Source organism: Arctopsyche grandis, chromosome 9 (assembly GCF_051622035.1).
Source record: "Arctopsyche grandis isolate Sample6627 chromosome 9, ASM5162203v2, whole genome shotgun sequence".
Classification (NCBI taxonomy): Eukaryota; Metazoa; Arthropoda; class Insecta; order Trichoptera; family Hydropsychidae; genus Arctopsyche; species Arctopsyche grandis.
In genome coordinates this window covers 5,448,306-5,464,139 of record NC_135363.1, presented here as the reverse complement: position 1 = coordinate 5,464,139, position 15,834 = coordinate 5,448,306, and the positions used below count along the sequence as shown (strand labels likewise).

The 15,834-nt window shown below is 40.2% G+C and overlaps 2 protein-coding genes across 6 annotated transcripts; one reads left to right on the top strand and one right to left on the bottom strand.

The window, feature by feature from the left end:
* Positions 1-592: 592 nt before the first annotated feature.
* LOC143917128 (E3 SUMO-protein ligase ZBED1-like) lies at positions 593-8,804 on the bottom strand. Its single transcript, XM_077438541.1, has 2 exons — positions 8,575-8,804; positions 593-5,189 (listed from the first exon to the last, which is right to left on the bottom strand). The coding sequence occupies exon 2, from the start codon at positions 4,977-4,979 to the stop codon at positions 4,092-4,094; it is 888 nt and encodes a 295-aa protein (XP_077294667.1). The 5' UTR covers positions 4,980-5,189; positions 8,575-8,804; the 3' UTR covers positions 593-4,091.
* Positions 8,805-9,237: 433 nt separating this feature from the next.
* Positions 9,238-15,212, top strand: LOC143917112 (uncharacterized). Of its 5 annotated transcripts, none has more exons than XM_077438512.1 (4): positions 9,238-10,148; positions 10,350-10,580; positions 10,671-10,904; positions 11,028-15,205. In XM_077438512.1, exons 2-4 carry the CDS (start codon positions 10,461-10,463, stop codon positions 13,638-13,640), a joined length of 2,967 nt encoding a protein of 988 aa, XP_077294638.1. In that variant the 5' UTR covers positions 9,238-10,148; positions 10,350-10,460; the 3' UTR covers positions 13,641-15,205. The 5 variants fall into 5 exon arrangements, 3 of the variants coding, with proteins under 3 accessions (XP_077294638.1, XP_077294637.1, XP_077294636.1); XR_013261040.1 differs by lacking the exon at positions 9,238-10,148 and having other exon boundaries at positions 10,217-10,604; positions 11,028-13,707; positions 14,044-15,212; XR_013261041.1 differs by lacking the exon at positions 9,238-10,148 and having other exon boundaries at positions 10,260-10,580; positions 11,028-13,707; positions 14,044-15,212.
* Positions 15,213-15,834: the final 622 nt, after the last annotated feature.

Genomic DNA, 15,834 nt, shown 5'->3' with positions numbered 1-15,834 from the left:
CAAAGGGGGGTCCCCTTTGACTTTGACCCAGGGTTAAAAAAATTTGTCCCCCCCCCCCCCCAAATATCTAAATTTTCTTCTTTCCATCACGCTAAAAATCAAGGGTAAAAAATCAATAAAATTTTCAAAAATGAGAATTAACAAATTTAGGTACAAGAAAAATGGCAAAAGCAAAATAGATCCATAAATTACATTGTATATTTCGTTTTAACCCTTGTCCTAGGTAAATAGAATGCATCATAAAATAATGCGGCATAAAAGTGGCTTTTACTTTCGGTAGAAAACAATCAGAGACGTCATTTCAGCTTTTTCTTGGGGGGGCAGGCAAAGATTGGTCAAATTGAGTTTTTTTCAAAAAATCTTTTTTATATCGTAATAAAAATGGAAAATATTCTTTCCAAAAATCGACCATCAAACTGTGTCACTAAAAAACTATCAATTAACTTAATTTCTACCGACTATCTATGTACATAATGTACGTTAAATAAAGTTACGTAACGTACAATAAATAAAGTTTTGGGATCATGCGATAATTCGAACTCTGAATCGACCACTGATCACGTTTACATAATATAGAAAAATGTGTGTGGCTTTGTGTGCCTGAGTGTGTGTTTCTGTGTGTCTTTTTATTATTTTATATATGTATATTAATGCTTCCAATCCTGGAAGGTTACTTCAGCACCGGGATTGCGGTGCTGGGAATTTCCGATCCCGGGATCCCAGTGCTATCACCGGGATTTCAAATGTATAAGAAAAAAAAGTTCAATTTGCATGTTTTCATATTTTAAAAACGTTCAATTGCATTTTGCAAACTCTCCCGATGCTTCACGCAAAAAATACTCCCATAGTGGCATACTAATTTTGGGAGTTTGGCTACATTCTTTAAATTTTCGGTTCGCATCCACACCCCTGAACGTATCAAGCTGAAAATTTATATTTGTATTCTTTATGTACTAAATTTGATAAGGTTTCAGAAAGCAATTTTATTAAATAACTAAAACTTTTTTTGGACCGAATTCGTTACACATGAACTTTAAATCCATCTCATTCGTTGTTTTTTGAGAGAATGGACGTCTGCAAATAAAATAAAAATATGAGAAATAAAACCATTTGTGATTGAACTGATTCAGTAAAATATTAATTTAAAACTTTTCTTGAAAACAAAAAATATACAAACTTTCGGAAAAATAAACGTTATACATCTGTTTTTGAGACAAAATAAAGTAAAGGGTAAACTAACGATTCGCTCCATAGGATGAACAATTTCTAAGAATTTTACCCGAGGCATACCACTTAAAAACCAAAATATACTTGCCTCGAAATAATAAAATCTTTTTTTTTTCAAAGCACATAGCAGCGATTATTTTATTAGTTTACCCAAAAGTAGCATACATAAGAAATACACGTAGCATTCATAAATTCGTAGTATATAATTAATCATTAAATTCATAATATTTTCTAAATTCACACTATTCCTTAATTTAGGAATTCCCCCCCCCCCCCCCCAATTACGTCCCTGAAAACAATGCATAATATTTTCAATTAATGTTAATCGAAAATCTGGATTTTGGGGAGGGGGCCCCTATCGTATATTTCTTTATACATGGATGTGTCTACATAGATTAGGAATAGATTTTATATTCGGAAACTGTTTAAAATTGTGTATTTAAATCTTACTACATCGTCGAAGTATAATCAAATGTTATTTTGAAAGTATGTAGTAAATTTAAATCGAAGGTTGATGATGAATCGTCCTATCAAAATTGTTTTAAGCAATTCAGTTTATACTATTCACGGAAATTTGTTTATTCCCATTTTTATTTCAGTAGGTAGTTGTTACATAGGTAATATATACATAATCTTGAGGTTGGAAATGGGCCCAGCAAAAGGGCCCACGCAAATATTGAAACTTACATTTCGAGCCTAATAAAAAAAGTTAACCGATCCTTGGTATGTTAAAGCATGTATTAGTTGTTTGTGTATATCGTAAGAAATTTGTTTTGTTGAAATACCCAAACTTAAGGTCCCAAAGTGCAATTTCCTATACATTTTTACACATGAAATAGTTACAAAGTTATTTAATATGCCAGTCGTCTCATTCGTTCATCCCCCATAATATTATAATATATAGATGACATATAGAAAATGTTATACAATGTAACAAAGATAAACAAATAATGTTACCGACGATTTATTTATGTAGATTTGATATGCCGCGGTGAATTAAGATTTGTGATTTGACATACGAACTGTCAAAGTGAAATGAACGCAAAAGCGATTGCCAACCTTCTCGGCGTGGCTAGAGGCTAGAGAGCGTCAGATGAGCTGACAGATGCCCGCGAACTCTTCGCGAAGACCACAAACAACGGCCGCGAGAGCCTTTGGCTCGAACATATGTCTAGTCGATAATAATAAAAATTTCGTAAATAAAAAGTATTTGAGAATATTTTTGTTTGTGTGACCAATTTGAAATTTTTGGGTCTGACCAGTTTTCTCGTGACCAGTTTCAGCGTGTGACCAGTTTTCTCGTGACCAGTTTTAGCGTGTGACCAATTTTCTCGTGACCAGTTTTAGCGTGTGACCAGTTTTTTCATGACCAGTTTTCTCGTGACCAGTTTTAGCGTGTGACCAGTTTTAGCTTGTGACTAGTTTTCTCGTGACCAGTTTTAGCGTGACGGATGATCACGAGTGACCGATCTAGAGCGACCAGTTGTCCTGTGACAGGTTCACATTTGACTAGTAGTCCGTTTACCGAACCAACATAGCCGAGTTGGTCCAACTCGCATGATGGTGACCGAAACTCGACCATGTCGATGATGAAACGACGGAATTGTTGAAGACGCGACTATTTAATATGACAGTTGGGATGGAAGTAAAGAAGAAGCCAAGCAACATGGCCGAGTTGGTCCCAGCTTGCAAGACGGTGACAGATAATCGACCATGTCGTATAGCCGCTATAAAATTCCCAGTGTTGCTACCCGGCTTTGCCCGTATTTTTGTGACCGGACAAATAATAATAAAAATACTGACCATCTATGCATATTGAAATAATTACTATAAATTGATTAATACCTAAGGAACAAATACTCGAATAAATAAATAATAAATCAAAAATCTTTGTTTCGCGTGTGTTACAGTGGGGTCTTACTTCAGTGAAAATATATTTTCACTAGAGTTTTAGTGATATATCATAAACGAATACTTTCGCACTAGTAACTAGTACCTATATGCACATACATATATGTATGTAACTTAAAAATAGTGCGATTTCGTTGTAACATGTGTATATGTACTTATATGATGACCGAATAATAACTTACCGGACAAATAATAAAAATACGGATCATCTTTACATATTAAAATACTTCACAAAATTATTTACGAGTTAACAAGTATACAAATCAGTCAGTTTATTGAGCAAAAACATGTAGTGATAAATTAAAAATATTCTCGATATTTTCGAGATTCTAATAAACGATTTCTCGAGATACGAGAATCTCGAATTTTCATAATAAAATATTCTCGAGATATGAGAATCTCGAAATCTTACAATAAAATATTCTCGAGAAACGAGAATCAAAATTTCTCGCGAAATCTCGAGACGACATTTCTTGATCACAACCTCTAGCCTCGACGCGTCCCGGAATTGTCTCTGAAAAAGTTGGCAACCCTAGTCTTAAGCTTCTACAAGCGTCTAGTAGGCTTGGGCATAGTAGTTCGCAACAGCTGAGATCGCTCAGTTTAGTTCGCCGCTCCTAAACGAACTAGTTCGCTCTTCTAGTTCGTCAGCTCCCAGCTCGAATCAGTGAAAGGCAGATCGTTCGCTCGTTCGTTCGCTCGTTCGTTCGCTCGCAGATCGTTCGCTCGTTTTGGCTCGATGAAAGAATAACACATGACGCAAAAAAGAAAACAAAAATAATCAAATTTTTTATATTTTTTTAGAAATAATCAACAATTATATAACTATTAGGTACTGGTTAGTTCTTATAAAAAATATCACTTACACTTATAAAGTTGTTACCTAACAATTAAACATAATGACTTGTTTGAGTGAGATCGTATGTATAAAAAAAATAAAATGGAAAAAAATATTACATATTACTGTGTAAAAATATCAATTTGGACACTTTATTCGATGACAATAGTGTTCTACGTTCATTAAGGACTTGACCCGTCGCTGAAAAAACGCGTTCGCAGGGCACAGATGTTGCTACGACACAAAATCTTTTCAAAACATACGCGTAAACGTGAGGGTATATCAAACGACGTTCATGCCACCATTGAAGCGGATCTTCTTTACGATTTAGATACTCTTCATTTAGGTATTTATCTAATTCGCGAATGCCGGCAGCAAGCTGGTTATCTGGCCTAGTAATTTTTTGTATTTCTTGGTCGTATTCATCCCATATGCAGCTATTTTTATTACTAGGTATAGATGTTGATGCGTCGCTGGAAGTAGGAACAGCCTCTGGAGTATCCCCTTGAACTAATTGTACTTGGCCGATTTTATTTCTAAGGGCTTGTACTACCATTTCACAGGCTCTTTGATTTTTGAATCCCCTCGTCTTAAATCGAGGATCCAAAATCGTACACTCTGCGTATAACATATTCTTCTCTATATCTTTGAAACGCTCTTCCATGCCTTTCTTTAGCAGAGACTGCACATCAACTATTTTTGTATTGTAAGAAACATGTTTTTGTAAAAAAAATTTTAGTAAATTACACAAAATTATTATTTTAGATAAAGTGACGTTTTTCTCGGCACTTATTTCTACGGTAATCTCGTAGAATGGACTGAGTAACGGTAAAACTTCCTCTATGACTTCCCAGTCCCCTTCATTTAAAGTTAAATCAGGGCGTAGAAGTGCAACGGTAGCAATCACTGCATCCTTTACCTGTACTATTTGCTTGAGCATGTCAAAAGTGGAATTCCAGCGGGTTTGTACATCCTGCTTGAGCTTAAGAACAGGCAAATTCATTTACTGCTGCGTAGCAGCCAATTTATGTTTTCCTTGTGTGCTACGATTAAAAAACTCGACAATATTTTTAACTTTTCCCAAAACGTCACATATCTTTTTCGTAGTGAACGATAGCTTCAGGAGCTGTAATGTGTATGTGTATGCTGGGTGACCAGTGGCTGTGTGTGTGTGTCGTCGTCTCTGTGTGTTCAGCTCGCTCTGGAGCACGTGCTGGAACAGGGCGGGGTGGGGAATTAGACAAGTCAGCTCGGGTTATCCTTGTTTATTGACGAATAGAATGGCGAGCCGGGGAGTTTGCCGGCGCCTGTGCCCCTCTATGGCGGGGGCTGTGGATGAGTACGCTGGCTGCAGCTGGTCAGGCAAGGTAGACCAGCTACGCCAGTACCGTCTCGGCCGGCGGATGGCGAGCGTCTCGTCCGGCGGATGGCGAGCGTCTCGGCCGGCGTATAGCGAGCGTCTGATTTGACAGATGAGCGCGACTCGTAAATATGAGTGCGCGCCCGTAAGAGCCCAAAACACGGCCATGTGAGTTTGTTGGCTCGGACATACTCCCCGGGGTTGGAATATTCACAAATATTTCAAAAAGTTAATATACTATCAAAGCAGACAACAAACAAACAGAGCAGTGGTAACAAATATCTTCTTAGGAACTAAAGCCAGCCCCCATGGTTAAAAGTGCAAAAAAAAACATTATAGCACATCGACAAAAAAACCAAACCAACTACTACAAGGGTAAAGTGTCATTAGCAACCAAAAGAAAACAAAACAAACTTAATGGATACAGCGTCAATTAGCGCACCACAACCAAACCAACTACACTGGCACAAACACAAAATTTACTTAAAGGAACAAGCGTCAATTAGCGCACCACAAGCAAACCACTACTACATTGGCACAAACATTTTTGTTATAAGTTTCACACAGAACAAGAAAAAACACAAAAGACAAAATTATATGAGGGAGGGAGAACAGTGAGTGCACCCAGGCCTAGTCGGCTGGTCAGGGGGCCAACGAGCGTCTCGCCAGCTGCCCTGTCGGTGATGCCCCTCTGAGTGCACAGGGTGATAATTCGTGCGACGCCGTCGTGCCCAGGAAGCACCAACGCGACTCGCCCCATGTTCTGCATGCCGCTCGGTCGGTAGTCGAGCTACTCGTTGGGCTGCCTTCCTGGTGTTGCTGTTGAAGGAGTGTGCCGCACTCCTCCAGTGACCATCTCTGCCCGCTGCTGCAGATGCTGGTGCGGTAGCGCCCGTGCTGCGGGCTGATTGAGCAGATCCTCCCGCTGTTGAGCAACCAGTGGTTCGCCAGCTAGGAATTGACCAGGAGTTTTTGGAGCTGGGTTGGGAAGGTCGGATGAAATGAGGAACAACGGGTGCGGGTTTACCGCGGCTTCTTTTAGAAGCGGGTTTACCGCGGCTTCTTTTAGAAGCGGGTTCCCTAGGTTTTGGCAACGGAACTCTTCGGTCCGCCGACGGATCACGAGAAGCTTTTTGATGGCAGTTCCCGGAGCGGTTGGTTGTTGGGACTGAGCCCAGTTCCCCACTAACAACCCAGCCGAACGAAGTGTTCAACAGGTGAATGGTAGAGCCCCGTTCGCTGGCGAGTGAGGGAGGAATGGAAATATTCCTCCTACCGTCTTTAAGGGACTGATGGAATGCCAAGCATCCGAGGACCATGTCGACTGCCCCCGGCGAATCAAATGTGGGGTCAGCCAGGTAAATACGCTGGGGCAACCCCAGCCGTAATTCCGACAGGTCTCTGGATGGAACATTGTTCGTGATCTTAGGGATCACTAAAAACTCCATCTCCTTTATTTTGGCATGGCTCCTCGACCCCCGAGGAGCAACGTGCAAGACTAGGCCCTGGGAGATTGGCGTTTCCTTACAGCCTACCCCGACCATGCTTGCATTCAATGCATGCGGTTGGATGTTCAACCGCTGACGCAGGTCATTGGAGATGATGTTCATCTCTGACCCACTGTCGAGCAGTGCTCGACACTTATGCCAACGCCCATCGCCTCCACGGGCAGACAACACCACTGTGGATAACAGAATGGTGCGAGGGGTTGTTGCTGCCCTGACGGTTGAATGCAGGGAATGAAGGCTAGGCGCGTGTGGCGCTTCGTTAGCGACGCTTGCAGCCCTTGGGACAGGAGCAGCGTTGAAGTGTTTTGGAGTCCGAGTAAACTCGGCGTGCAAAAGTGTGTGGTGTAGGTTGCGACAGTGGGAGCAACGAGTTTGGCTCTTGCAAGCTGTCGTCTGGTGGCCAGGACGCAGGCAGTTCCTGCAGAGGTTTGCCCTTCGGACCAGGCTGATTCGCTCTGGTGGGGCCAGGTCCCGGAACGAGGAGCATGAGTGGAGCACATGTTCACCCCGACACTTAGGGCAGGAAACTGCCTTGACTCTCTCGTGATGAGCGGAAGTCCCGGTAACCGCCTGTATGCACGGACGCGGCTGGTGCATCCTCTCGATGGCCTCGCCGTTCATCTGCACTTGGCACTGAAACCGGAGGAACGTGAGAAATTTGTCGAATGTCCAGTCCTCGTACTTGACCGATTGCTTGTCCCATTGCCGGGCAGTGTACCGGTCCAGCTTGGACGACAAGGAAGATACGAGGATGTCGTCCCATGTGACGACGGGGACGCCCATGGACCCGAGGGTGCGGGTATGCATGGTGATGTCATCCAACAGCCGCCGCAACCCTTGACCGACGTCATGGCCCACAGGCTCAGCGTTGAGCAATGCCTGGACGTGTCTCTGGACCAACAACCTCTTATTGTTGTACCGGTCCTCGAGAATGGACCAAGCGGTGGTGAAGGCCCCTTCCGCACAGTCGAGGCCGCGGAGAATGTTGCGGGCCTCACCGGTAAGACTGGCAGTAAGATATTGGAAGCGGACTGAATCCACTTTACTGCCGTCTATTGCGGCTTGGAAGCGTTGGGAGAACTGGGGCCAATCTTCGAGCTTCCCATCGAATGTTGGCAGTTCTAGTGCCGGGAGACGAATGGGTTGGTCCACTGGGGGAGTAGCGAGTTGGTCAACAGTGCGACGGACGGTTTGATCGACCGGGAAAAGGTCGCTTGGGGGGGAGGTTCCTCCCGACAAGGTGATGCTCTTTGCGGCATCTAGTTTGTCCAGCACTGCATCTGTATATGCCAAATAGGCGTCCTCAAATTCGTCCCATGTCAGCGCGGACTCCTCCGCCTCTTTGAGCTCTAACGCTTCTAACTCGGACTGCGTGTCCAAGAAATCGAGACGCAGCTGGCGCGCCTCCTCGAGCTTATATTCGAGTCGGGTCACGCTCGGCGGTAATTGGTCGACCAGATTCGTGAGCTTCGTCAGCCTTCCCCGAAGGGCGCCACGACGACGTCGCAATTGAGTCGTCATGACTTCGAGAAACTGTGAGGGGTGAAATGATATCACGGGGGGGGAAACCCGCGCCGTGAAACAAAAGGGGGGGAAAAACCCACGCCGTTAAACAACAAGGGGGGGGGGGGGGAAACCCACGCCGTTAAACAAAAGGGAAGCGGGATTACAAGATGGCGGACAGCCAACACAAAGGAATAACGGGAGAGACAAAATGGCTGACGACCAACCTGGTATGCCGACGACAGAGTCCAGCGCTGTAGATCATCCCGACTCGAAGGACCATGAACGATAGCTTCAGGAGCTGTAATGTGTATGTGTATGCTGGGTGACCAGTGGCTGTGTGTGTGTGTCGTCGTCTCTGTGTGTTCAGCTCGCTCTGGAGCACGTGCTGGAACAGGGCGGGGTGGGGAATTAGACAAGTCAGCTCGGGTTATCCTTGTTTATTGACGAATAGAATGGCGAGCCGGGGAGTTTGCCGGCGCATGTGCCCCTCTATGGCGGGGGCTGTGGATGAGTACGCTGGCTGCAGCTGGTCAGGCAAGGTAGACCAGCTACGCCAGTACCGTCTCGGCCGGCGGATGGCGAGCGTCTCGTCCGGCGGATGGCGAGCGTCTCGGCCGGCGTATAGCGAGCGTCTGATTTGACAGATGAGCGCGACTCGTAAATATGAGTGCGCGCCCGTAAGAGCCCAAAACACGGCCATGTGAGTTTGTTGGCTCGGACACGTAGCTTATTGTACAACAAGATTTAGAGAGTGAGCGAAACATGAGATGGACCGCCAATCACCAAGTCTAACAGCAGATAAGATATTTGCTGCATTATCGCTAACAATGGCGGCAACTTTGTGTGAAATGTTCCATTCTGCCATAACAACTTTCATAAAGTCGCACAAGTTTTGACTAGTATGTCGCTCTTTATAATTGATACAACCAAGTAATACTGAGTGAAGTTTAGTCTTTTCATTTATAAAATGAGCTACAATAGCTATATATCTGTCGTTATTTCTAGACGTCCAACCAGCAGTACTAAGAGACAACGCTGGTGCTGCTTGTACCTTTATTGTTGCTTCAGCCATGACGTCATTGTGAATTCTTGACATTAAATTTTCCGATAACGTTTTTCTTGATGGTAGTTTATAGCCTGGGCATTGAGAAACTAATTCAATAAGTTTACGAAATTCTGTTTCTTCTACGATTCTTAAGGCGTGATGCCCTTTAGCTACCATCTTAACAAGTTGTTTATCAATTTGCTCAATCTTTCGAACTGGCGGTGGTCTACGAATGTATTGGGTCATCGATTGTTGGGAGTCTACTATATTTGATGATGCTGAAATTATATTCTCCGATTCACATGTGCTTTGACTTGATTGAAGTGAGTTTAAACTAGGTAATATCGGTGTTTGTCTTTCAGTAGTTAATGGGATCAAAAGGTGTTTTGTTTTCATATGTCGGGTTAAATTACCATTCGATCCGCCCGCAAAACTTATTATTGTTGAACAATGGTTACATTTCGCTTTTTTATTATCAATGTCTTCTGTAAAATGAGTCCACAAGGGGCTATGTTTTCTTTTTGATGACATCGTAACAAATAGCCTATAACAAAACACATTAACCCTATACGTAAACTATTTTTAAAGTATATTAAAGAAATGAATTAATTGTTAATAGTAATTGTTATTATACATTAGAAGCATAAGCTACCTGATAACGACAGAGTCTTATTATTTTAAAATTTATTTAACGTTCGGTTAACGTCACTCTCGTTCTTTCGGTCACAAACTAATGAAATTCTTGTGTAGTTCGCGAACGACTGTCTTGTGTAGTTCGCGAACGAACTAGATCGTAAGAGTGAACAAGACGCGCATGTGCAGTGAGCGAGCGGCAGTAAGTGTAGTGCCGTCTCACTCTCACTCATTCGGTCACGAACTAGTGAACTAAGGAACGAGGAGGGAGGGAACTCGTTCGAATAGTTCACCTGTGGGAGCGCTCTAGGAGCGACCTAGTTCGTTCGCGAACTACACAAGCCTACTACAAGCGTCTAGGCATCCATTGTCGACTATCGACTAATCGACTTATCGAGGACACTATTGAGCTTCTTCCTCTCTCAGGTAGCGATGGAGTGCAGACTTTGTCTCTGCCAGCAGGGTCCAGCAGGGTCCTTCGTCTCCATCCATGACGACCCTCATCCACCTCAGCGTTTGGTGCAACGCATTTGGACCTGCTGTCAGCTGCGGGTCAGTCGCCGTCACTTACCAAGTGTAAGCCATTGCTATTGTTAATTCGCTACTCCTCGTGATCTTTACCTTTGCCTTTCACATTTGCAGGTTAGGAAAGGTGACCATCTGCCAGATACGATATGCCTTTCTTGTCTCAACAATCTGGAATTGCTCGACACCTTTCGAAACTCTTGTTTTCGGAATGACACAACGTCGAGGCTGGAATTAGACAAGTGTTTGAAAGTCAAGCCGGAGGAGGTTTTGCTGGAAGATTTAATATGGGAAGATGAGTTGGGTGCTGATTGCCCACCCAAAATTTCCAGTTCACCCGACGATGGCGAGGTAAGTCAATGGGTTTCTAGTGCTTTAGATCGATTCTAAACAAATTGACATGTAAAATGACATCTAATCACACTATAAATATACATACATGTTTAAATGAATAACGTTCGGTTTATATTTTAGACACCTGGAGGAAAAAATACTTCGAGAGATAATGTGGAAGCAATAATAGATTCCAATACACACATTCTAGTGGAAGAATTAACATGTCGAAATGCTTTAGATGAGATGTGCCCTACAAATTCTGAATTGGATCATAAAATCAATAGTGTGAAACAAAAAAACTCGGATACTCGAAGAAAGCTGTATTATTGTGACATTTGTTCAAAATCATTTACTACGAAAAAAAATCTTAGTGCACATATAGGTATTCATACTGGGGTAAAGCCACACAAATGTGACATTTGTTCAAAATCATTTACTTCGAAACGAAATCTTAGTTCACATATAGGAATTCATACTGGGGTAAAGCCACACAAATGTGGCATTAGTTCAAAATCATTTACTATAAAATCTAACCTTAGTACACATATGGGTATTCATACTGGGGTAAAATCACACAAATGTGACATTTGTTCAAAATCATTTAATACGAAATATCAGCTTAGTAGTCATATGGGTATTCATACTGAGGTAAAACCACACAAATGTGACATTTGTTCAAAATCGTTTATTACGAAACATCATCTTAGTGCACATATAGGTATTCATACTGGGGTAAAGCCACACAAATGTGACATTTGTTCAAAATCGTTTATTACGAAACAACATCTTAGTGCACATATAGGTATTCATACTGGGGTAAAGCCACTCAAATGTGACATTTGTTCAAAATCATTTACTATGAAACACAGTCTTAGTAGACATATGGGTATTCATACTGGGGTAAAGCCACACAAATGTGACATTTGTTCAAAATCATTTACTATGCAATACAGTCTTAATAGACATATGGGTATTCATACTGGGGTAAAGCCACACAAATGTTACATTTGTTCAAAATCATTTACTGCGAAACAAGTGCTTAGTGTACATATGGGTATTCATGCTGGGTTAAAGCCATACAAATGTGACATTTGTTCAAAATCATTTACTACGAAACAAAGTCTTAGTGTACATATAGGTATTCATACTGGGGTAAAGCCACACAAATGTGACATTTGTTCAAAATCATTTACTACGAAACAAAGTCTTAGTGCACATATAGGTATTCATACTGGGGTAAAACCACACAAATGTGACATTTGTTCAAAATCATTTACTTGGAAACAACATCTTAGTGCACATATAGGTAGTCATACTGGGTTAAAGACATACAAATGTGACATTTGTTCAAAATCTTTTAACGGGATACGATACCTTACTGTACATATGGGTATGCATACTGGGGTAAAACCACACAAATGTGACATTTGTCCAAAATCATTTAATACGAAATATCAGCTTAGTAGTCATATGGGTATTCATACTGAGGTAAAACCATACAAATGTGACATTTGTTCAAAATCGTTTATTACGAAACAACATCTTAGTGCACATATAGGTATTCATACTGGGGTAAAGCCACACAAATGTGACATTTGTTCAAAATCGTTTATTACGAAACAACATCTTAGTGCACATATGGGTATTCATACTGGGGTAAAGCCACTCAAATGTGACATTTGTTCAAAATCATTTACTATGAAACACAGTCTTAGTAGACATATGGGTATTCATACTGGGGTAAAGCCACACAAATGTGATATTTGTTCAAAATCATTTACTGAGAAACAAATGCTTACTGTACATTTGGGTATGCATGCTGGGGTAAATCCACACAAATGTGACATTTGTCCAAAATCATTTAATACGAAATATCAGCTTAGTAGTCATATGGGTATTCATACTGGGTTAAAGCCATACAAATGTGACATTTGTTCAAAATCATTTACTATGAAACAAAATCTTAGTGCACATATAGGTGTTCATACTGGGGTAAAGCCACACAAATGTGACATTTGTTCAAAATCATTTACTTCGAAACAACATCTTAGTGCACATATAGGTAGTCATACTGGGTTAAAGACATACAAATGTGACATTTGTTCAAAATCTTTTAACAGGAAACGATACCTTACTGTACATATGGGTATTCATACTGGGGTAAAACCACACAAATGTGACATTTGTTCAAAATCATTTACTTTGAAACAATATCTTAGTTCACATATAGGTATTCATACTGCGGTAAAGCCACACAAATGTGACATTTGTTCAAAATCATTTACTTTGAAACAATATCTTAGTTCACATATAGGTATTCATACTGCGGTAAAGCCACACAAATGTGACATTTGTTCAAAATCATTTACTTCGAAACAACATCTTAGTGCACATATAGGTAGTCATACTGGGTTAAAGACATACAAATGTGACATTTGTTCAAAATCTTTTAACAGGAAACGATACCTTACTGTACATATGGGTATTCATACTGGGGTAAAACCACACAAATGTGACATTTGTTCAAAATCATTTAATACGAAATATCAGCTTAGTAGTCATATGGGTATTCATACTGAGGTAAAACCACACAAATGTGACATTTGTTCAAAATCGTTTATTACGAAACATCATCTTAGTGCACATATAGGTATTCATACTGGGGTAAAACCACACAAATGTGATATTTGTTCAAAATCGTTTATTACGAAACAACATCTTAGTAGACATATGGGTATTCATACTGGGTGAAAACCACACAACTGTGACATTTGTTCGAAATCATTTACGATGAAAAACATTCTTAGTAGACATATGGGTATTCATACTGGGGTAAAGCCACACAAATGTGACATTTGTTCAAAATCATTTACTGCGAAACAAATGCTTAGTGTACATATGGGTATTCATACTGGGTTAAAGCCATACAAATGTGACATTTGTTCAAAATCTTTTACTATGAAACAAAATCTTAGTGCACATATAGGTATTCATACTGGGGTAAAGCCACACAAATGTGACATTTGTTCAAAATCATTTACTGCGAAACAAATGCTTAGTGTACATATGGGTATTCATACTGGGTTAAAGCCATACAAATGTGACATTTGTTCAAAATCTTTTACCACGAAACAAAATCTTAGTGCACATATAGTTATTCATACTGGGGTAAAGCCACACAAATGTGACATTTGTTCAAAATCATTTACTACGAAACGATATCTTAGTTCACATATAGGTATTCATACTGGGGTAAAACCAAACAAATGTGACATTTGTTCAAAATCATTTACTTCGAAACAACATCTTAGTGCACATATAGTTATTCATACTGGGGTACAACCAAACAAATGTGACATTTGTTCAAAATCATTTACTATGAAATATCACCTTAGTAGACATATGGGTATTCATACTGAGGTAAAATCACACAAATGTGAAATTTGTTCAAAATCATTTAATACGAAATATCAGCTTAGTAAACAGATGGGTATTCATACTGGGTGAAAACCACACAAATGTGACATTTGTTCAAAATCATTTACTATGATATGTCAGCTTAGTAGAAATATGGGTATTCATGCTGGGGTCCCGTGTTGAGCTGGAATGTAGAGCTACTGCGGCACTTATCTATCTAGACGATTGGGCCATAATTAACAAACTTTCTTTCTCGCCCTCGTAATTTCAAGTTCTTACATCTACAGATAAAGAAAGAACATTTTCGGTATCTAATAATTTTTGCACTAATCTGAGATCGGCATTGGGGTATAAGCATTGAAGTAGAATGGGTAGAAGCGCTCTTAGCTTACAAAAATGTTACTACAAAAACTACGTTCAAACGGAGATTTCGGCTGTTTTGCTCAGTTGATTGTTAATCTCTGTAGCAGTAGGATCTCTTTGAAATAAGCTCTACTAGTGAAATTGTGTGGTAGTATTAGTTCGACAAAGTCCGAACATCTGTATGTGCCCGTGCGTCCCTGAACGTCAAGGGACGATCACTTCCACGAATTTTTTTTCTTCACTCTTTAGTCTCTCTTCTGACTTTCCGTCTCTCTCTTCGATGGCTCGCTTTTAAGCGATACTTTTGTTAGGAATGACTATTCTATACATTATACTTCAATGGGGATAAGTCTCTCAATGCTTTGGTGTTTCTCAAGTATTATTACATGTATGTTCAAATTAGGAAAACTAAATAAAAAATTTAATTTATGATATACATACTGTATTATATTTGTATTTCTTTATTATATGTTTTTTATCACCTATAATATTTTTCCAGAATTGTATAATGAAACAAAATAAAATTTGAATTGAAAATCTGCAAATTTTTGAATTTGATTTTGGACCCGGATATGTCGGGTTTTCAGAAACCCTAGGATATCATAAGAAACCCTAACATATCATAAGTTAGAATAAATATGATTTCTTCAATATAACAATATTTTAACATTATTGAAATATAACCGCGATGCATGTACGGATGTTAAAACAGAGGTCGGCAACCTATGCCACAGCATGCGGAATGTCTTGTATTTTGGGCATATTGCTCTTACTGCTTAATTGATGCTAAAATTCATAAAATATGCGAATAGATGCTAAAATAACAAACAAATGTGAAATTTGCATAAAATTTATAAAATTAATAGACAATTTAGAAGTGTCTTCCTATCCCTTTGCCCATTTATTATGTGAAGAAATTGAGGGGATAAAACAGTGCTTGCAGTTTACCATAGACGGTGTTTTTCCTGTTGAAACCAAGCAACTGCTTATGTCTACTACTGTAAACAAAATAAGACAGTTGGAGCTGTGTATCCAAAAGGCTGCTCAAAAAAGAGTCTTAAAACTAGACTCGCACTCAAGACAAATCTATTCCTCCGCACATTTATTAAACTATTAAAACCATCTGTGGCAGGTTCAAAATCTAATATTAATGTTAAAGAAGCAG

Excerpts from the sequence above, each read along its gene's own strand:
- LOC143917128 (XM_077438541.1), bottom strand. The coding sequence starts at position 4,979 with ATGAATTTGCCTGTTCTTAAGCTCAAGCAGGATGTACAAACCCGCTGG.
- LOC143917112 (XM_077438510.1), top strand. The coding sequence starts at position 10,461 with ATGGAGTGCAGACTTTGTCTCTGCCAGCAGGGTCCAGCAGGGTCCTTC. Across the intron at positions 10,605-10,670 it reads GTCGCCGTCACTTACCAAGT|GTTAGGAAAGGTGACCATCT; the intron begins GTAAGCCATTGC and ends TCACATTTGCAG. Across the intron at positions 10,905-11,027 it reads GTTCACCCGACGATGGCGAG|ACACCTGGAGGAAAAAATAC; the intron begins GTAAGTCAATGG and ends TTTATATTTTAG.